Source organism: Geotrypetes seraphini, chromosome 9 (genome assembly GCF_902459505.1).
Source record: "Geotrypetes seraphini chromosome 9, aGeoSer1.1, whole genome shotgun sequence".
In the NCBI taxonomy this organism is placed as follows: Eukaryota; Metazoa; Chordata; class Amphibia; order Gymnophiona; family Dermophiidae; genus Geotrypetes; species Geotrypetes seraphini.
Window position 1 is genome coordinate 22,056,790 of NC_047092.1, and position 22,730 is coordinate 22,079,519.

The 22,730-nt window shown below is 42.4% G+C and overlaps 2 protein-coding genes across 2 annotated transcripts in view; both read right to left on the bottom strand.

Moving 5' to 3' along the window:
• Positions 1-1,756: 1,756 nt before the first annotated feature.
• LOC117366883 (acrosin-like) lies at positions 1,757-22,444 on the bottom strand. The gene is made up of 5 exons (XM_033958857.1): positions 22,400-22,444; positions 16,936-17,323; positions 15,132-15,277; positions 3,613-3,815; positions 1,757-2,011 (listed from the first exon to the last, which is right to left on the bottom strand). Exons 1-5 carry the CDS (start codon positions 22,442-22,444, stop codon positions 1,825-1,827), a joined length of 969 nt encoding a protein of 322 aa, XP_033814748.1. The 3' UTR covers positions 1,757-1,824.
• The window catches only part of LOC117367084 (acrosin-like), a 55,141-nt gene continuing 49,488 nt past the window's right edge, over positions 17,078-22,730 (bottom strand). The window contains exon 8 of the mRNA XM_033959326.1: positions 17,078-17,201. The gene's annotated coding sequence lies outside the window, so the exon portion shown is untranslated. The remainder of the gene's footprint in view (positions 17,202-22,730) is intronic.

A 22,730-nucleotide genomic window follows, 5' to 3' on the forward strand; every position in this document is an offset into this window, starting at 1 on the left:
TAATTGTAATGAGCATATATTGTATAATTGTATATTTGATTGATTTCTTCAATAAAATGTTTCAACATAATGCTGATATTCAAAATGTGAGAAGTACATTAGAAATTAAATGCTGATAAATTGAAGCTTTTTACACCTAAAAAAACTATTTTTCCTATGAGACTCTTAGGGCTCCTTTTACTAAGGTGCGCTAGCGTTTTTAGCACACGCAGCAGATTAGCGCGTGCTAACTCCACGCTACATGGCTAGAACAATGCTATTCTGCGCGTTAAAGCCCTAACGCAGCTTAGTAAAAGGAGCCCTAAGTATATATCACTGTGGAGGATAGCTGCACTAATTAATAGAGTTTGGATAATATCCCTCCATTCCTCTTTTTAAAAAATGATATAAATGAGTGTGCGTTGCAGACTCGGTTCATTTCAGATTTTACACACACACATTTATTTTGCATTGCGTTGAAACCCAACTGGTTGGTGGCTCACCAGAATAAGGGGCTCTTTTCCTAAATTGGGGTTAGCACTAATGTGTGCGTGCCACAGCAATGCCTTACTGCAGGCTACCCATGCGCTAAATAATAAATTATAGTTTTTAGTGCTGGGGCAAGTATGGGGGTGGGGTGTGGGCATATTCTATACTAATTGGTTAGCACAGCTACATCGCTGTGTGCAAAGTGATTGTGTGATTAGTGCCTGTGCCTTTACCCCCTACAGAGTTCACATGGTAATGGCCACACGCTAATAGGAAAATTAGCACATGGCCATTAATACTGAAAATAGAACATAAGAATTGCCATACTGGGACAGATCTAAGGTCCATCAAGCTCAGTATAATGTACTGTTTCCAACAGTGGCCAACCCAGGTTCCAAGTACCTGGTAGAAACCCAAATAGTAGCAACATTCCAGAGCTCATATTGTGATGTCATAATGCCTCATTCCACCAATGCCTAAGAGCCAAGCTCATCAGTGATGTCACAATAGCTTGATTGTCCTATACTTGGCTCACATAATAATTGCCATACTGGGACAGACCAAAGGTCCATCAAACCCAGTATCCTGTTTCCAACAGTGGCCAACCCAGGTCCCAAGTACCTTGCAGAAACCCAAAGAGTAGCAACATTACAGAGTTCAGATTGTGATGTCACAATGCTTTATTCCACCAATGCCTAAGAGCCAAACTCAATAGTGATGTCATAATGGCTTTATTGTCCTATTCCTGGCTCACATAAGAGTTGTCATACTGAGAGAGACTGAAGGTCCATCAAGCTCAGTATCCTGTTTCCAACAGTGGCCACCCAGTTCCCCAGAACCTGGCAAGATCCCAAGGAATAAAATAGATTTTACACTGCTTAGCCTAGGAATAAGCAGTGGATTTCCCCAAACCATCTCAATAATGGCCTATGGACTTCTCTTTTAGGAAATTATTCAAGCCTTCTAGAGTTACCATATGGCTCTAGAAAAAGGAGGACTGCTAGACATATCTGGGTTTTACTTCCATTAAAAGCGATGGAAATAAAACCCAGATGTCTCAATCCATCCTTCTTTTTCTGGAGCCATATGGTATCCCTAGAAAAAGGAAGCAAGTGCTTCAGTAAAAATAGGCCATTGCTTCCTATGTCATTGTAAGGCAGAACTACCCAGTACTTGCAGTTTCCATACTGTCAACATTGTGACTGGACAGAGCTAGTTTTGAGCCCTTCTCTATTATAATGATGACTTTTGTGTGACTTACATGACAAGAGAAATAACCAGACACTTTATTTATTTTCTGAATCTTAGCTCATGTTGTTTTTCTTTACATTATGTTTTTGTTATAATTAATATTAGCTAAAACTGGTCTCTTATATTTGGTTTCTCTGCATGGTGATTTGAAGTCTTTATTTTATAATCTGCGGCGGAGCCCGGATTGATAGATATTGTAATAGTGGTCACTGCGTTGTCTTTTGTTTTGTTGTAACAGGGTGTTGTAAGATCTGTGTTTTCATCGATATTTAGGCCTGAACTCTCTGTATCACTGTAAAAACAAACAACACATAAGCAAAGAAGTCAAAATTATAGAATTTTCTCATCCCTCTTTCACAAGTACACAATTGCAGGAAATGTTGATAACACTGCAGCATTCTTTCACTCTTACAGGGCACTGGGGCTGCTCCATCTATGTATATAGGGGGTAATTCTATAAGTGGATGCTTCTTTTTTTTTTTTTGTTAATTCATTCTTTATTCATTTTCAAAACTACATTGTGTTAAATATATTCATTCATATTAACAACAAATACATCACTTACACACAATCATTGATATATTTCATAAATTCTTTTCCCTTCCCCTTTCCCATCCCTCCCTCCCATATATTCCATTATCATATAAAACATATAATAATAAACTTCCCCCCCTCCTTATATCTTAAGTTGATAAATATAGTGGATGCTTCTTTAGGTGCTGTAGTGCCATGTGGTGAGAGCCTATTCTATAACATGGTATCAGGTCACCTAAACACCAGTCATACAACCAATGTAACTGGAAGTGGCTAAACGCAGCAAGGATGCACATGTGTCAGCCCCACCCATGCCCTCCATCCACTGCCCCTCTTGCATTTATGTGTTTTGCCACTTTTGCATACCCTTAAAGCAGGGGTGTCACAGACCCTCCTCGAGGGCCGCAATCCAATCGGGTTTTCAGGATTTCCCCAATGAATATGCATGAGATCTATTAGCATACAGTGAAAGCAGTGCATGCAAATAGATCTCATGCATATTCATTGGGGAAATCCTGACTGGATTGCGGCCGTCGAGGAGAGACTTTGACACCCCTGCCTTAAAGAGTCAACATGAAAACTTACAAAACTGTCCAATATATATCAGATGCAAAATTGTCTTTTAAATACTAAATAGAGCAACAACCGGGTATATGTGCACTTCCCTTCTTCATCGGTCTTTAAACACATATATTCGAGCTTTTATTTTTTCAAATAGTGGCAGAACTCTCTCATTATTCCACCTTCATATAAGAGCTTTACAGCTTTCTCATTACCCTAATGCACAAAATCCATTTTAAGCACTTAGCTAGCTGTCGGCAGGGACTGCTTCCGACATGTTTCGCTGTCAGGTTTTTTTCAAGGAATCGTCCTCTCTTTTTAACCCACTTGTCTTTTCGACTATGTATCCTTTTAGTCCCTGCTGACATAAAGATGATTGTTTAAAGTGAATTTTGTGCATTAGAGTTCTGAGAACATTTTTAATTGATCCTACATCAATTGTATTTTGTTCTTTATCCCTTACAGTACTACTTCAGTGTTTGCTAACTTATTCTAAGCTGTCTAATTCAGTATGTTAATCCAATAGTCCATTTAAAGACACCATCGGATCCTTCAAACCATAGGTGCCAACATTTCAGAATTATTGGGGGCACCAAATACAGTAAAAAAAAAAAAAAAGATTCCTCCCTAGACAGTTGTTCAATATTGGGGGTATTAAGTATTCATAAAGCTGGCCCCTATGCTCCAAATTTTATAGCTCCGAGAACAGTCTCTTAATATTATAGAGGGGTATTACTGTGCGTTCTATATGGGTTTAAAGGTATCAGGCTTGATGTACTGTCAGCTGTGAACACAGACCTGTCATATTCATCATCACCAATATCTTGCCTAATCGAGAGAGCCCCAATTTTCTGCAGTATCCATTCCAGAAAATATTGTGTGTTAGTGTACACGCCGGGGCTCCGAGCACTGGCGCAGCCACGGCCCCAGCTGGTAATGCCTATGACGTAGTACTTGGCAGTGTTGGGGTCTTCACACATTAGTGGCCCTCCACTGTCTCCCTAGGAAGAAAGAGAGGCAGTTATTGCTAGACAGGGAGGAAGAGAGTTAACACCATCCCACTCATCAAAAGCAAAGTCTGTAAGAAGAAACCCAACAGAACAGTTGACCTTTTACAGATGCATATTTCAGGTCTGTTAAGGCCCTTCCCAAAGCCTTAGAATCTTCCTCTTCATTCCGTCCTCGGAGGTCACCAATATGTCAGGTTTTTGGATATCCCTAATGAGAGAGATTTGCATGCCTTACCTCCATTATATGCTAATCTTCTCATGTAAATACATTAGGGGTATCCTGAACACCTGATCTGTTGATCTGGAGTGAAGACCAAGGACTTGAAAGACCTGAAAGCTCCTCTCTTTAAATATGCTTTAGCTCTGTAAAAGATCATTTCATAATTCTTGTCTGTTGACACTATGAACTCTTGCTCTCTATTTAGACTCAGGCCGATCTCTTATATACCTATTCAGAACAAAATCCATTATTTATGCCAAAAGGACTGAGCCTAGATCAAAGTGGATGTACCTATACATGGGGGGGGGGGGGGCGGGCGGAGGGGGGATTTTATAAAGGGTGCCAAAATGCTAATTCAATAACAGCATCTGGGCACCCACATTCTGTAATGGAATACTTGTGTAAGTCCACATTTATGTGCCAACGTTTAGGCATGCCTATTTATGCTATGTCTCTGGAAGATGTCTAAATGTTCCATTTCAGTGCATAAATGAGAGTATTCTATAACCTAAGCCTACACTTTGCTCGACACATCTATGTCCCCCACCCATGTACCTCCCTCTGCGCATGCCCCCTTGCAGTACACACTATAGACCAGATTCTATAAATGGCACCTAAGCCCACCTACATTGTAGACCCCACTCCACATGGTTGCCAATCAACCGCTAGGCGCCACTTATAGAATCATGCCTAGTGGCACCAGAGCAGACTTCTTAGGCATCACTAAGTGCTGTAGAGGTAGACACCAGTATATTAGGCCTAACTTGGACGCATAATTCAATCATACCTATTCTCTGCCCCTAACCCCGCTTACATTTCAGGTAGGTATCGTTAGGTGTTGGAGGGTACCTCGACTTAGGCATCACTAGGTGCTGTAGAGGTAGACACCGGTACATTAGGCCTAACTTGGACGCCTAGCAATGCCTAAGTCAACCATACCTATTCTCTGCCCCTAACCAAGCTTACTTTTCAGGTAGGTATCATTAGATGTTGGAGGGTGCCTCGACTTAGGCATCACTAGGCACCACTTTGAGTTCCACGTGGAACTCTTAATGGGCTATTTTATTTTTTAAATTTAGCAATTAACTTCAATTGAAACAATTTAGGTTGCATGCGGAGTTTAGTTAGGCGTCACTAGGCGTCTGCAATTAGGGCACCTAGTCGCGCTTAACTAGGATGCCATTTATATCTGGCCCTTAGCCTATTTCTATAAAAGGCACTAACAACCGCACGTGCCGAATTTACATGCACAATTTAATTGATTAATGAGCCTATTAGTGCCAATAACTGGGATCGGTGCTAATTGGCACCAATGAAAAATTACATGCGCATATTTACGTGCCCAGATCTACATATAAATATTACACGCAGCTTCAAGAAGGGGACACGACCTAGACAAGGTCGTGAGTGGATTGGAGACATTCTTGTAATATATATGCGCTGATACAGAATAAGGGGCATCCGTGCCTAATTTAGGCACAAAGATTTACACCAGGGTTTAGTTGGTGTCAGTGGCCATGAGTACTGTTTATAAAACAGAGCTAAGTGCAAGTTTATTGGCACTGGCTTTTTAGGTGCCGGGTATAGAATCCAGTCCTGTGTGACTAGTGAGTTCACATTATAGATCAGGGGTGGTGCTTACATTTAGGTGTTCAGATTCTAGAATTAGGGGGATTCTGTACATGATGCAGAATCCATGTAACCTGAGTGTGTACCCCTTACCTGGGTACATTCTGCACATGAAACAGATTACATGAAGATTGCAGTCAATATGCATTTCATGATGCCCAAGGCAGATATCATATACATATTAGGAAATCATTGCTCTTCCCCATAGCTCTCAGGGTAATTAAATCTGACAATTGTATAAATGTTATATTTTTTTTCATTCTACTTTGGTTTCTGTATCTGCAGAGGATTGTCCAGCTGTGGCTAAGAAAGCAAATAGAACGTTAGAGGAATGATCAGAAAAGGAATGGGAAACAAAGATGAAAATGTCACATTGCCCTTGTATCGCTCCATGGTACAGCCACACCTTCAGCACTGTGTGCAATTCTGGTTGCCATATCTCAAAGAAGAGACGGCTCAGGGGTTGATATGATAGAGGTCTATAAAATAGAGAGTGGAGTGGAAATGGTAGATGCGAATCGTTTGTTTACTCTTTCCAAAAATACTAGAACTAGGGGGCATGCGATAAAGCTACTAAATACTAGATTTAAAACAGACCGGAGAAACTATTTCTTCATACAACATATAATTAACTCTAAAACGCGTTGCTGGAGAATGTGGTGAAATCAGTTAGCTTAGCAGGATTTAATTTCCTTAAAAAAGAAGTCTATAGGTCATTATTGAGATGGCCTGGGGAAAATCCATTGCTTATTCCTAGGATAAGAAACATAAACTCTGTTTTACTACTTGGGATCTGACTAGGTATTTGGAACCTGGCTTGGCCACTATTAGAAAGAGGATGCTGGGCTTGATGGACCTTCAGTCTATCCCAGTATGGCAATTTTTGTGTTCTTATAAATGTGGTAATATTTGAAGGCAGACACTTCTCTTATGGACCTGGAGTCTGCATATATATCCATATATGCTCAGGCCAGTGTCTTGTGGGAAACATCCAAAGTTGGACTTAGAAACATAGAAACATAGAAAAAGACGGCAGAAAAGGGCTATAGCCCACCAAGTCTGCCCATGCCAAATACCCGCCCCCTGGTTTCACTCCCTTAGGGATCCCATGTGAATATCCCATTTTCTCTTAAAATCTGACACGCTGTTGGCCTCAATCACCTGCAGTGGGAGTTCGTTCCAATGATCCACCACTCTTTCAGTGAAGAAGTATTTTCTGGAGTCGCCCTGGAACTTCCCATCCCCTTCAGCGGATGCCCCCTGGTGGTCGAGGGTCCCATGAGGTAGAAGATATCTTCTTCCGACTCGATATGGTCCGTGATGTACTTAAACGTTTCAATCATGTCTCCCCTCTCTCTTCGTTCCTCAGTTTATTCAGTCTTTCTTCATACATGAGATCCTTGAGCCCCGAGACCATCCTGATGGCCATTCGTTGAACCGACTCGATTCTCAGCACATCCTTCCGGTAGTGTGGTCTCCAGAATTGAACACAATATTCCATGTGAGGCTTCACCATGGACCTGTATAGCGGCATCATGACTTCAGGTCTCCTGCTGACAAAATCTCTACGGATACAACCCATCATTTGCCTTGCCCTGGAGGAAGCTTTCTCCACTTGCTTGGCAGCCTTCATGTCATCACTAATGATGACTTAATCATCCTGTCAAAAATGGCCCTCCACGTAACTTTGAAAATACGCCTCTGTATCACTTAGATACAGCTGTGGAACAGAGCGATTTAGTTTGTAGGAAGAATGATCTGACCAGCCCTGAACATCGGCTGCCTGTACCTAGGGTTACCATATGGCTCCAGGAAAAGGAGGACGGATTGAAACATCCAGGTTTTACTTCCATTGCTTTCAATGGAAGTAGAACCTGAATTTCTCAATCTATCCTCCTTTTTCTGGAGTCATATGGTAACCCTACCTGTACCACCTTGGTGATAACTTTGCTGGAACTGGCTCCCTGAGCACAGGACATGTGATCATCAAAATCGTGAGGAGTGGCCTCATGGTAGAGCTGCTGCCTCAGCACCCTGAGGTTGTAGGATTGAATCCTTGCGCTACTCCTTGTGACCCTGGCCCAGTCACTTAATCCTCCATTGCCCTGGATACAAAATAATTACCTACAGTATTTTTTTATTTTTAATTTATTCAATTTTCTATACTGTTCTCCCAAGGGAGCTCAGAATGGTTTACATGTCTGTCCCGGCGGGCTCACAATCTATCTAATGCACCTGGGGCAATGGGGGGATTAAGTGACATGCCCAGGGTCACAAGGAGCAGCGTGGGTTTGAACCCACAACCCCAGGGTGCTGAGGCTGTAGCTTTAACCACTGCGCCACTCTGGAAAAAGTGAGCCGAGTAAAGGACAATCAAGCCATTGTGACATCACTGATGAGGTTGGCTCTTATTGGAGGAATGAGGCATTGTGACATCACAGTATCAGCTCTGGTTACCAGAAACTTTTCATACTATTTATTCAGTTTTCTATACTGATCTCCCAGGGGAGCGCAGAACGGTTTACATGAGTTTATTCAGGTACTCAAGCATTTTTTCCCTCTCTGTCCTGGTGGGCTCAGTCTATCTATTGTACCTGGGGCAATGGGGGGATTAAGTGACTTGCCCAGGGTCACAAGGAGCAGCGTGGGTTTAAACCCACAACCCCAGGGTGCTGAGGCTGTAGCTTTAACCACTGCGCCACACACTCCCCTATGTATATGAAAAACCGCTTGGAATGTGTAACCACAGAAAGGCGGTATACAATTCCTTTTCCCCTTTGCCTTCTTCAAACGCCTCTCCACCCGATGATGAAATGAATCTGCAGACTTGAATGTATAAGTATTTAATCTCCATTATCTGTGTCAAAATCTCAGTTCCCATTCACCATGTGAATGAAAAAGTAAAGAAAGTCAGCTTCTCTCCTGCCCTGAGCAATTACATTCCCATAAGTTGTCAGTGTCCTCATCATAACGCTGCTGAAGACATGAATAGAATGTGCTTATTGCGTCTTCGTTCTTCTGACCTCCTATACCTTCATGCGAGAGAACTGCTCTGGGGACAATGAACACTCGTTTCACCAAGAGGGACTAAAACTTTCATTGAATGCAATAATGTGCCTCATAAAACAATAGATTGGAATGTTTCCATTCATGCTAACATGACATTTTGTAGATCTGCAAAGAAAACTCTTGTTTTTAAATCACATTGCTTGTGATACTCATTTCGGCTTTATAGAGTATATTTATTCTTACTTATACTGAAAGGCTGGTCAAAGTGGTGTACAAACTACAATAAAAGGAAAAGAATGCCAGAATATAGATAGCACAGAAACCCGGAGGCCCCTAGTACAGTGCTCCCCCGGGAATTCGCGGTCCGCAGTCCCGGTCATTCGCGGTATTTTCCGACCACAAAGGGGAGGCAGGAGAGGGGCAGCCGGAGCGCCGGTAAGTGAAGGAAATCACTCGCTGTATGCTCCAACCGCCTCTTCCTGTACTAAAGTCGGGCCCCACCAATCAGGAGCTGCTTTGACACACAGAAAGCCGAAAGCAAAAAGAGGAGATGGGGGTGGGAAACCTCCCACCCCCCCATTATGCCCCACAAGAGGGACAACTGCTCAGCCCTTAGAACTCAACAGGACAAAAGGAGAACCGATTGTGTAAAGTGGGGACTCACTGAGACTATAAAGAGAGGACTAAAGAAAGATCTCCCAAGTGGGGTGGGAAAAGGAATTTGGGACTTGCTTCTCCTTTATCTGGATGGAGAGATTACATTGAAATTAGAGACGGGAGAGTGTTGCAGAGAGGATGGAGCATTGACATTGAAGGGGTGCGAAGAGCAGTGTTGAGATGGATTGTGGCCCATCTCCTGGGAAGAACGGCGGGACCTGGAGAGCGATGACCTTCAAGCGACTAACCTATGCATTGACTTCTAAAATGACACTGAGAATTCAGTCAAATTTATCCACTCATATGCTTTGATCACCAGCTGCTTCTCACATCTGATCTTTTCTAACGCAAGGCACATGCATCTACCTCTGTTCTATCATAATTCCCACTATTTCGTTTCATTTGATGAAATGTCACTTTAACATAGGTTAGTGTGTACCTGTGTACCTAGTGCCCATCCATGTTAAAACTGGATCCTATCAACAACAATAAAAAACTTGGCTGTCCTACTGTAAATGTCTTTGCTTGGGATTCTCTCAACTTCTGAGGTGCAGCTATTCTCCTCTTTCAGATGCTTTCTCAAGTACTACAACTACTTAGAACATAAGAACATAAGAAGTTGCCTCCACTGGGTCAGACCAGAGGTCCATCGCGCCCAGCGGTCCGCTCCCGCGGCGGCCCATCAGGTCTATGACCTGTGAAGTGGTTCCTGACCATTTCTCTAATCTAACTCTACTTCTATCTGTACCCCTCAATCCCCTTATCCTTTAGGAACCTATCTAAACCTTCCTTGAACCCCTGTAATGTGCTCTGGCCTATCACAACCTCCGGAAGCGCGTTCCATGTGTCAACCACCCTCTGGGTAAAAAAGAACTTCCTAGCATTTGTTCTAAACCTGTCCCCTCTCAGTTTCTCCGAGTGACCCCTTGTACTTGTGGTTCCCCACAGTCTGAAGAATCTGTCCCTGTCTACCTTCTCTATGCCCCTCAGGATTTTGAAGGTTTCTATCATGTCTCCTCTAAGTCTCCGCTTTTCCAGGGAGAACAGCCCCAGCATTTTCAACCTGTCAGCGTATGAAAAGTTTTCCATACCTTTTATCAGTTTAGTCGCTCTTCTCTGGACCTCCTCAAGTATTGCCATGTCCTTCTTGAGGTACGGCGACCAGTACTGGACACAGTACTCCAGATGTGGACGCACCATTGCACGATACAGCGGAATGATGACTTCCTTCGTCCTGGTTGTGATACCCTTTTTAATGATACCCAGCATTCTGTTTGCTTTCCTTGAGGCTGTTGAACACTCTGCCGATGCTTTCAATGTTGGGTCCACCATCACCCCCAGATCTCTTTCAAGGTTGCTCACCCCTAGCAATGATCCCCCCATTTTGTATCTGAACATCGGGTTCTTTTTCCCTACATGCATAACCTTGCATTTCTCTATTTTAAAACTCATTTGCCACTTTTTTGCCCACTCTTCCAGTTTCGTTAGGTCCCTTTGCAGGTCTTCACAGTCTTCCGTGGTTCTAATTCTGCTGCTGCTACCAGATGTACACAACGCTGTACAGAGTCTCAAAGAAGACAGTCCCTGCTCGAAAGAGCTTACAATCTAAACAGACAAATAGGATGTCATGGATACAGTTAAGGGGAACGGTTAATCTGCTGGTTGGGTTGGAAAGTAGAGGGGAGTACAGGACAATCAAGCCATTGTGACATCACTGATGAGGTTGGCTCTTATTGGTGGAATGAGCATTATGACATCACAATCTCAGCTCTGCTTCCCAAAGACTGAAACTCTTCACACTACTACTACTACTATTAAATATTTCTATAGCACTGCCAGATGTACGCAGCGCTCTGCAGAGTCACAAAGAAGACAGTCCCTGCTCGCAAGAGCTTATGGTAATATGGCGCCAGAAAAAGGAGGACAGATTGAGATATCTGGGTTTTACTTCCACTGTAAGCAATGGAAGTAAAACTCAAGACGTCTCGATCTGTCCTCCTTTTTCTGGAGCTATATGGTAACCGTACCTTAACATAATGTACTTTAGTGAAAAATAGGCAGACAACCTAAAATGACCTGTAGAAATCAATGCACATGTGCATTGCATTAGTCCAAAGAGAGAAAATTGCAATGTCACATATGAGCATGCTGTTTTCCATAATGTAGCACAGCTGATTGTAGATATGAGTGTATTAACATCTTTACATCTACAGCACATGCAATGTTTTAACTGCAAATTAGGTGAGGCCAGGGCCGCCATCAGGGCAGTACTACCAGTCCTGCATTCAGGGGCCCGGAGCTGACAGGGGGCCCGGGCTCCCCCAGGGTCCTAGGCCACAGTCTAGGGAGGGGGCGGGCCGCCCCAGGTGCACAGGAGAGAGCTGGACGGTGAACCCGCGGAGTTCAATACATCTCGAGCCGCGAGACTCGTCTTCTATTCCTACCTGCCCTGCCGCTCACATATAGCCGATCGGAAGTGTTCCCCGATGTCAGCGCTGACGTCGGAGGGAGGGCTTAAGCAAAGCCTGCCCTCCGACGTCAGCGCTGACGTCGGAGAATACTTCCGGTCAGCTATTTGTGCGCGATAGGGCAGGCAGGAAACAGAAGACAAGCCTCGCGGCTCGAGCTCCGTTTTGCTGAGAAAATTGCAAAGATGGGCTGGGAGGCAAACGCGGAACACAAAAGGGGGGAGGGAGTGCGTTTTGGACACAAGGCATGAACTTGGGAGAGAGGAAGGGAGGGAAAGAGATGCTGAGGTGGGGGAGGGAATGTGTTTTTGGACACAAGGCATGGACTTGGGAGAGAGGAAGGGAGGGAAAGATATGCTGAGGTGGGGGAGGGAATGGGTTTTTGGACACAGAAGGTATAGACTTGGGAGAAAGGAAGGGAGGGAAAGAGATGCTGAGGTGGGGGAGGGAATAGGTTTTTGGACACAGAAGGCATGGACTTGGGAGAGAGGAAGGGAGGGAAAGAGATGCTGAGGTGGGGGATGGAATGTGTTTTTGGACACAGAAGGCATGGACTTGGGAGAGAGGAAGGGAGGGAAAGAGATGCTGAGGTGGGGGAGGGAATGTGTTTTTGGACACAGAAGGCATGGACTTGGGAGAGAGGAAGGGAGGGAAAGAGATGCTGAGGTGGGAGAGGGAATGGGTTTTTGGCACAGAAGGCATCGACTTGAGAAAGAGGAAGGGAGGGAAAGAGATGATAGTGTACACGGGGAATAGAAGAAAGGAGAATTTTTGGTCATAGGGAGTGAGGTACAGATAGTGGCATACCAAGGTGGGGGAGGGTGGGGGGGGCGGTCCACCCTGCCCCGCCCTGGGTTTATGTCCCAAGGGAGTGCACAGCTGGCCACTCTCCAGTGTTCTCCCTAGGCCGGCAAACTGCGGCTCTTTAGCCACTTGAGTGCCACCGCCGCCATCGGGAACAGGCCGGCGCCGAGTTCTCCCTGCTTTTCCCTGTGGGGCCGACCAACTCTCGCCACTTGCGTCAATTCTGACGTCGGAGAGGACGTTCTGGGCCAGCCAATCGCTGCCTGGATGGCCTAGAACGTCCTCTCCGACGTTAGAATTGACGTTGGGTGGCGAGAGTTGGTCGGCCCCGCGGGGAAGAGAAGCAGGGCAAACTCGGCGCCGGCCTGTTCCCGATGGCGGTAGTGGCAGCCTATTCCCCAGTGGCGGTGGCAGCATTTTCCCAATGGTGGTGGCATAGGGGAGGGCAGGGAGAAAGAAAGAAAGGGGGGGGGACAGGAAGCCAGAAAGAAAGAAAGGGGGCAGGGTGAAACAAAGAAAAATGGGGCACGGAGAGAGAGAGAAAGACAGACATACAGAACGAAAGAGGGTGTGGAGAGAGAAAGAAAGAAGGGGGCAGGGTGAGAGAGAGAGAAAAACAGACATACAGAAAGAAAGGAGGTATAGAGAGAGAGAAAAAGAAAGAAGGGGCAGGGTGAAACAAAGAAAAAGTTTGGGGAGGGAATGAGGTCTGGAGGAGAGGAAGTGCAACCAGAGACTGATGAAATTACCAAAGGTAGGAAAAATGATTTTATTTTCAATTTAGTGATGAAAATGTGTCTGCTTTGAGAATTTATATATGCTGTCTATATTTTGCACTATGGCCCCTTTTACTAAACCGCAATAGCGTTTTTTAGCGCAGGGAGCCTATGAGCGTTGAGAGCAGCGTGGGCATTCAGCGCAGCTCCCTGCACTAAAAACCGCTATCGCGTTTTAGTAAAAAGGGAAGGGGAAAATTTGTCTATTTATGTATAGTTGTTACTGAGGTGACATTGCATAAAGTCATCTGCCTTGACCTCTTTGAAAACCCACGGAATATAAATGATAATTAACATTTTCTCTGTGTACAGCGTGCTTTGTATTTTTAAAATTTTATTGTTGGTAGATCATTTTGACTTGGCCACAAAGGTAAGGGGGAGGGAGGGGAGCTGCTGAAAGACATTTAGTAATCCTTGCAGGCTTGACTGTGCAGGGAATTATTTTTATAAAATCATGTTTTGTTATGTAACTGGCATTATTTAGACTTTAATTTCTATGAATGAATAGAATGAAAATGATATAAATTACTTGCTTGTTTTTATGTGCGTGCGCTGAAGGAAAGTGGAGAGAGAGTGGGCTGAGGACGCTGAAGGGAAATGGGGAAGAGAGAGTGGGGAGAAGACGCTGATTTATAAATTGACAATTGTACAGAATATTGTTTCTTTTTTATATTCATCCATAGCTGCATGTTAATGATGTGCTCATATGCACTTATTTATCATCATAACATATACATCATCATTAACATGCAGCTGTGGATGTGTAAGGACAGGCTGAGGAGGATGGATGGGAAGGAAGGAAGGTACACATATCAACATATCATACATTTTTAACATGCATGATGCAGCTATAGGCAAGCTGAGGAGGATGGGATCATACAGATTGTATGTTCAGATATGCGCTCAGATGTATAGTTTTTTCTGATATATTTATTAAGCTTACAGTATTTATAAAAACACATTTAATACTTGTTACAAAAAATATTGTGCAATTGTGATCTACTTCTGGCCTACAAAGGTCAAAAGAAATCCTTAACTGAGATTTTACATTCAAAAGTGAATTATAGCTACTAGCACTATTATTTATTAGTTATTTATTATGCAGATGTTTGTTAGTTTGTTATTAGTTCAGTATAAGACATATGTTAGTTTAGAATAGATAGGTATAGATTAGTTTAGTTTAGGTTAGGTTAGGGCCCTGCTGAAAGAGTCTACCTTGACGTGGTTGCAGGCTTACAAATATTTTGGTCAAAGAGTGCGGTGACAGAGAAAAGTATGTGTGTATTCGGCCCATGGAAGAGGGGGGGAGGGGCTGGGGGGAAGGGGTGCGTGGGGGGGCCCAATAGGATTGCTCAGTAAGGGGCCCAGAAATTTCTGATGGCGGCCCTGGGTGAGGCTTGGTGTAAAGAATCCAAACCTGGCTATAGCTCATATTATGCAACTTGGGCAGATGCAGTGTTTTTCCTTTGGAGGCCAGAATAGGCACTACACAGTGAACCAGGAGTGCATACACTGTTCCTGTACTAAAGTCGGGCCTCACCAATCAGGAGCTGCTTTGACACACAGAAAGCAGAAAGCAAAAAGAGGAGATGGGGTGGGAAAACAGCCTCTGTACAGCCTCTGTACCTGCTACAGGTTACAGCTAGAAATGCAAGGGCATGAATGTACTGTATACCAATACACTCTATGCATGAAAGGGATTAGAAGTGTGTGTGAATCGATCTGTATTAATAGACCTGCATACCTGGCAGCTATCGATTCCACCTTCTTTATAGCCAGCACATAGATTAAAGGCTTTAATGGCCCCGTCATACCATGATGATGAATTACATACTTTCATATTGATCTGGTTCACACGAGCCTCCTGCAAGACATCTGCAGGTTCTTGACCTGTAGGGAGTAGAGGAATATTATACTGATTGTGAAGGCCTCCTCCTTTCCCCTTAAAAAAAAAAAAAAAAAAGGCAGATCTTCATTATACTCACTATAAGGGTGTCATTCTCCCCTTTCTACAGAAGAGGCACAAGATCTACATTACACTCTGCAAAGCAGTTTTCTTCTATTCTGTATTACCCCCCAAAACCAACCAAACCTGGATTTTTTTTAGGTTGTGATATAGTTTTTATTTTTTAACATTAGAATAATCCAAAGATACCTTTTCTACATTTGGTCCTTTATAAGTCACTTCTTCAGATGTCACTGGACATCTTTCCTTGCACAGTCTCTGGCAGAATCTGCTCCCTATCCTTCCTAGAGCCTCCTCACATATCTCCGACTGTAACAGATTACTACCCCTGTTCTTCCTGGAGCCTCCTGACATCTATGACTGTAATAGTTTCATCTCCCTGTCCTTGCTGGAGCCATCTCATGTCTGTGACTGTGACAGACTCCTTTCCTTGTCCTTCAAGGAGCCTCCCCACACATCTGTGATAGAGGCAGACCAAAAATGCTTTCTTCAGTTTCGGCTTAAACCAAAACTGAAAGCTTTTCACCAAAAATCATCTCGTTTCGGCTGAAGCTGAAACTGAAAACTCAGTCATGGTTATATGAATGTCCAATGGTGGCTGCTAGGGATTGTAAAACCTTGCAGCCTGCATCCCCCTGCTACATATACATTATCCAAGCCAGAATTTAATTTGAATAATATAAATTTGCATTTTACCTCCAAGCTAAATAGCCTCCACACATATGGACTGCAGTAAATGGAAACTGAAACCAAAACCACTGGCTGAATTTGCATCACACTAATATAATCTAAACAAAGGCCAATTCCTACCCAAAATTTGTGCCAAATGCAATTATTTGGAGTATATGTGTCATATAAACTATTGGGCAAGGTCATAATAGCATTAACATAATAAAACCCTTAGAGTAGCTTCTCTCCCCTCCACCAAGGACTGCCTTATAATCCCTAGTAGTCTAAGCAGAGCAGTAGCGATGCCCCAGTCATGGCAGTCATTTTGAGAGCAGAGCCAGAATGGGCAGGATTAATTAGGGTTCATTCCTGCTCCACCTATACCCCTAGACCACCAGATAGCTCAGGGAGAATTATGGCAGGAGGCATTCGAGGGGTCCAGGAGGAAGGTCAGCTCCTGATTGGGGGGGAGGGGGGAAGGGAGGGAGACAAATGGGGAAACCACAACTTTTTGGCTTCCACATGGTCATGTTCGGCCAAAATTGAAAACATAGCTGAAAATTAAAATAAGCTTTTGGCTGAAACTGAAACCAGGTTGAAAAAGGATTTTAGGGCCGGTTTGACACCGTAACTGATAAGAAATTTGGTTGGCCTAGTCTTTGACCGATTCCTCTTCCTGCCCTTCCCGGAGCCTCCCCACATGTTTTTGCTTGTGAAAAACTCCTCTTCCTTTTCTTCCTGCAGCCTCACCACATGTCTGTGACTGTGACAGACTCCTTTTCCTTGTACCTTCCTGTATGTTTGTGACTGTAGCAGAACTATGTTCCCTTGTCATATAAGATCCTCTTACACTTGCTTGTGACATACTCCTGTTCCTACATGATTTTGACAGAATAAAGAATTGAAGTCTCACTGTTGGCCTGGGTGATGCCCCAGCCACCGATGTAGCATGGGAAGAATTCATTAATGAGCATCTCGCTGTTGGGCAAACAAGCAGGCTGTGTGAAATTATTGTACTTGACCGGTGTATTCAGCTGAATGAGGGCAATATCGTTTGCCTCTGCTTGGGGGTTGTAGCTCTCATGAATGATGAAATTCTTGATGTGGCGGATTTGCACATACTCATTCAGTTCTGATAGTTGATAGGCTCCAATCACAAGTTTCCAGCTGGGTATAGTTCTGAAAGAAACCACATTCTCAATTGTGTTATCAGTATTGTAGCAAGATTCTGTGTTGACTGAGTGATGGGGCTGCTTGATAGATCCATTAAATAAGGCAACACAGTCCTCTGAACTACAATTCTATTTACATATTACATATTAAACCTCCCTTTGACAAATATAAAAGCCGTCTTTTCTTGATTTTAACTGGTATTGGGGTTCAAATGTTCACAAAAAATTGGAAAAATCATGATAGGTTAAATTACACATTTTGGTGGACAAATGTATGTACTACATATAGATTTGAAAGAGTAAACGCAGAACGTTCAGGAAGTAGTGTTCTATTTAACAAAATTTGGAATCCATTTGCATTATTTGCGAATTCAAAGTAATAGATAATATATTGCCTTCTGAGTTTTTTTGAGTTTTTTTTCATTACACATCTGGGTTGGGATGGGCGGGAGGGTTGGGTAGGGATAGATACTAATTAACATAGATATTGAATCTTCATATTAAGATGTTTAATATTGTTAATATCAATAATTGATGGAAGGGGGCGGTTATAGTTATGATTCTATACTTGTAATAGTATTTTCTTGTAATATTTTCATGTTGTCAATTTACTGTATTACACTATTGTAATTTAATAAAATAATAAAAATTCTTAACTTTCATGTCTAATACGGATCATTCCACAGGAGAGGCAGCGCTATGGGTGGGCCTGATTAGTCCTAAGGTGGTTTAGTTTCAAGTTTATTGAAATTTTGATTTACACGCAATATCAAATATTTTCAATGCGTATAACAAAAATAAAATTGGAGAAATAAATGAATCATTTAGACAATAGACATAAAACATATCTATAGACGATAAAAAATACATTAGGAGTACAGGGATAAAATTACATTTGTTTAAAAAAAAAAAAAAAAAAGAAAAAGAAATAACATTTAGGGAGGAATAACATCAGGAAAGGTATAGGAAGGAAAAAAAAGAAATTATCTAATTTAAGGTTCAAATGCATCTTTATAAAGATAGCTTTTTAAATTCCTTTTAAATTCTACTAGAGAGGTTTCGGCGCTTAGGAAAATAGGAAGTTTGTTCCAGAGCTGAGGTCCAAAAATAGAAAAGGTTGTATTTCTTCTAGTGCCTATTACTTTCAGTGTTGGAATAGTTATTAAATATTGATCTGCTGATCTAAGAGATCTAGCAGGGGAATAAGGTATTAAGTACCGAAATAAGAATATTGGGGTATTAGTTTTCTGAATTTTAAATATAAGTAACGCAATTTTGTATGTTATTCTATGTGAAATTGGTAGCCAATGTGCATTCCACAGAAGAGGGGTGACATGATCATATTTTTTAGAATGGGTAATAATTTTTATTGCAGTATTTTGTATAATTTGTAACCTTCGTATTTCTTTCTGCCTTGGTATAATGTATTGCAGTAGTCAAGCTTAGCTGGCCAAACACCTATGAAAATCAACACACACAGGCCTTGCAGGCGCAGTCCCATCATCTCCTTTTGATTACGCTTCCTGCAACCAAGAAAACCTATACAAGAGGCAGGATTGCTGCAAGACCTAAGAGTAGGGTTACCAGTTGTCCGGATTTCCCTGGACATTTTCTCCTTTTGAGAACATGTCCGGGGCTTCGGATGGCTTTTCAAAACTTTGTCCTCCTGCCCGACAAGAGCAGGCCATGGGGGGCAGAAATGGGTGGAACTGGGCGGGCTTGGGGGGTAGGTCTAGGGGGGTCTAGATTTTCCAAACAGAAAATCTGGTAACCTAAGAGTATGGTTTATGGCTTTTATTTATATCCTGCTTTATACAAAGCGGGTTCCAAAAACACATACATAATTTTAAAAAACATACTTGCAGGCATGGACTTGCCTTAACTGCCTTGTCCTATATAAAATACACATCAAAAACAATCCACCCCACCCTCACATACAGTATTTACCCACATGCTACAAATACCCCACCCTGTCTCTTTATATCATTTATAGTTTCAAGTTGTAAAACTACTATTGTCTTCTCTCTTAGCCCCCATATTTCATCTGACAGAACAGATGATGTTTCAACAAACATATAAATGCAGTAAGATTCCCTTGTTGACGTGTGTAACTCGTAGGCTGGCTAAAGATCCTGTTCTGATTTTATTTCCTGTTGCTGCTTAGTTGCTGTTATTCTCATGCATGGATTAACCAAAAATTTAAAGCAGAAGAAACCAGAAAAGAGCCATAGGGGGAGGTGGGGAAGAACAGAGAACTTGCTATAGGCCATGGGAAAATGGGAGGAGGAAGAGGAATCCGGAAGGGATTGGATAGGTAGGAGGGAACCAGAGGTAGAGGATCCTTGAAAATGTCAATGGGGTATTAGGAGAGAGAGAAGCCAGAAAAGGGACCCTGGAGGAGAGATATGAGAAGAGACATAGGTGAGAAAGGTATCATATCAGGGGAATACAGGGAAGAGGGGTCATGTGAAGTTGGCAAAATGAAAGTGAGAGATGGGGGTGGGGAAAGAACTGGAAAGAGTTCTGGACGCAGGAAGGAAAAGGTTCTATGGGAAAAGGAGGAAGAATAGCAGTTAGAAAAGGACCATAATTCAGCACTTTTGGAAGCGAATAATAAATTATATGTCAAAAATAATTTGAAGATCATTGCGTTCTCCTTCTTTCTTTATTTTGGATTTTCCAGTAGGTCTTGGCCATTTACCTAAAGGAAATAGGGCGTTGTGTAGGAAAATGAGTCTCTTGGCTAGAAAATGTATATTACAATATTGGACGATCCCTGATCCTCCGAGGTTTTGGCATTGGCGGAACCAATTACATCAGTTGGCCATTTGGGAAGCTAGAGATGCTGGAATTATAAGAAAGCGAAAGATGTTATTTATACAAATTTGGGATTCATATTTGCAAGATTTGCATCCTAAGGGCTGTAATGCGATTTTAAGTTGGATCTCTTAATTGGGCTTTTTATTTAGTCAAATAAAGAGAGTATCATTGGGTAGAGAGTACTATTGGGTGGGAAGGGGTGGGTGTGGAGAGGGACGGTAAAGGTTCAAACTCATATAAATAAGTGGGGGTTTATTGATATTGGAATTTGTCTTTTATTATGTATATTAATAATTGATGCATTATTGATGTCCTTTGATGCTGTATTTATTGTATTTGATGATATTTGCATCAATAAAAACTGTTTGAATCTATAGAAAAGGACCATGGGATATAGGAGGAAGATGACTCAGAAAAGGAGGATAATGGGAAAAGAAGGGAGAGGACCCTAATCCAGGGCCCTCTTCCATGTTTCTACCCTGTATCCCTGTGTACCTAGTGCCCACCCATGTTAAAACTGGATCCTACCAACAACAAAAAACTGACTATCATACTATAACTGTCTTTGCATGGTATTCTCCATTTTCAGATGCTTTCTCAAGTACTACTACTACTATTAATTATTTCTATAGTGCTACCAGACGTATGCAGCACTGTACAGAGTCACAAAGAAGACAGTCCCTGCTTGAAAGGGCTTACAATCTAAACAGACAGGATAGACAAACAGGATGTCATGGATACAGTTAAGGGGAACGGTTAATCTGCTGGCTGGGTTGGAGGGCAAAAGGGAGTACAGGACAATCAGGCTATTGTGACATCACTAATGAGGTTGGCTCTAATTGATGGAATGTGGCATTATGACATCACAATCTCAGCTCTGCTTCAGAAAGATTGAAACTTTTCACACTACTACTACTATTAAATATTTCTCTAGTGCTACCAGACGTACACAGCGCTGTACAGAGTCACAAAGAAGACAGAGCTTTACAATCTAAACAGACAAAACAGATAAACAGGATGTCATGGACATAGTTAAGGGGAACGGTTAATCAGCTAGCTGGGTTGGTGGGCGGTGGGGAGTAGGGTTTTCCGTTTGCTTTTAAACAAGGGAAGGGGCTAGATGGACAAACTCAGGTAATTTATTCCAGGCCTAGGAGGCAGCTAGATGAAAGGAACAAATTCTGGACTTGCCAGTGGAGGAGAAGGGTACAGTTAAGAGCAGCTTATCTGAGGAACGGAGTTCTCTAGGAGGTGTATAAGGAGAGAGAAGAGAGGAGATATTGAGGGGCAGCAGAATGAACACACTCGTAGGAGCTTGAACTGTATGCGATGGTGGATAGGGAGCCAGTGAAGTGACTTTAGGAGAGGGGTGACATGAGGGTAGCGAGGTTGGTTGAAGATGAGCCGTGCAGCACAGTTTTGCACAGATTGCAGTAGGGAGAGGTGGCACTTCGGTAGATCAGTTAGAAGTAGATTGCAGTAATCTAAGCATGAGGTTACGAGAGGGTGGACAAGGGTCTGGGTGGTGTGCTCAGAGAGCACCTCTGCATTGTAACTCTGCTTCAAGTATCTTTCTTTTTTTTTTAAATAATTCTTTATTTATAACACTTTGCCAAAACAAACATAAAAACACAACACAGTGGTGCACGCACAGGAGCCCCTCACAGCCCAAAGCTACATCCTCTAGGTTCAAATATTTTTCTATACCTCCAGATATTGAGTTTAATGCCAAGATCCTCAATTCTCCTTTCCCAGTTACTAATTCTACTGCTAATATCTATTTTTTCACTTGCAGACGCTTCCCTTTCTCAATGAGCAGTGTTTCCATTTCCTCATGCCCAAGTACTAATTGAACGCCAACATCCACCTCAAGATGCTGACACTAACACTAATACTAATAATAATTTATTTTCTTGTATACCGCCCTGCCAAGAGAAACAGAGACATTTCAGTGAAAAGAATACAATACAGAAAACATATTATTACTTTAAATACAACATCTGTAAAAACAATTCAATTAAAATAGAAATTCCTAGATAAAATAGACCATCCTTGATAATCTATTAAAAAAGTTAACATTTTTGCTTATCAAATAGGTACGTTTTCAATAAGTTCCTAAATTTAAGGTTAGAGTAGGATTGGGCATCAGAGGGCACATCCAGGAATTCATCATCCCCGCTTGATATTCTAGTGTCCTGTCCAAAACACTATTGCAAACATCCTTCTTCTTCATTTCTGCATACTTTCCCTGCTGCCAGTATCCCTTCCTTTTCCATCTATGGATGCTATCTCTACTGCCAGTTTAATTTTCCAGACTCCTTGTTCAAGGTCATTGTGTATTTTTCTTCCCTTTGTTCAAAGCCCCATTGGTCAACGGTCACTTACCACATCAAAATGCAACTTCTGGTAAAGACCTAGACTTAGGGTCATGTGATGACTGCTTTATTCTCTATGTTCGCCATCCTTTCACCTTCATACTTCCTAATTGTCTACCATTACAATCTGCTCCTTCACCCCTTGTTTTTGCCAGTTCCTAGAAACTTGCTGAGATCTTTGGACATTCCCTAATCTGGAGTATTCTAATGTCTGCCTAGCACTCTGAGAAGAACTGATAAATCAGAGGTTCCCTGTCCAGTCTTCAGGGCACACCCAGCTTTTCTAGATATCCACAATGCCTGAAATAAATCTGCACGCTTTGCCTCCTTGGTGGATATCC

What these genes read in the sequence shown, in the direction of transcription:
- LOC117366883 (XM_033958857.1), bottom strand. Translation starts at nt 22,444, where the DNA reads ATGACCCTAAGTCTAGGTCTTTACCAGAAGTTGCATTTTGATGTG. An exon ending in GGGCATCACCCAGGCCAACA is followed by an intron (nt 15,278 to 16,935) that starts GTGAGACTTCAA and finishes TACTCCCTACAG; the next exon opens with GTCAAGAACCTGCAGATGTC. An exon ending in GTGGAATCGATAGCTGCCAG is followed by an intron (nt 3,816 to 15,131) that starts GTATGCAGGTCT and finishes CTTTCTTCCTAG; the next exon opens with GGAGACAGTGGAGGGCCACT.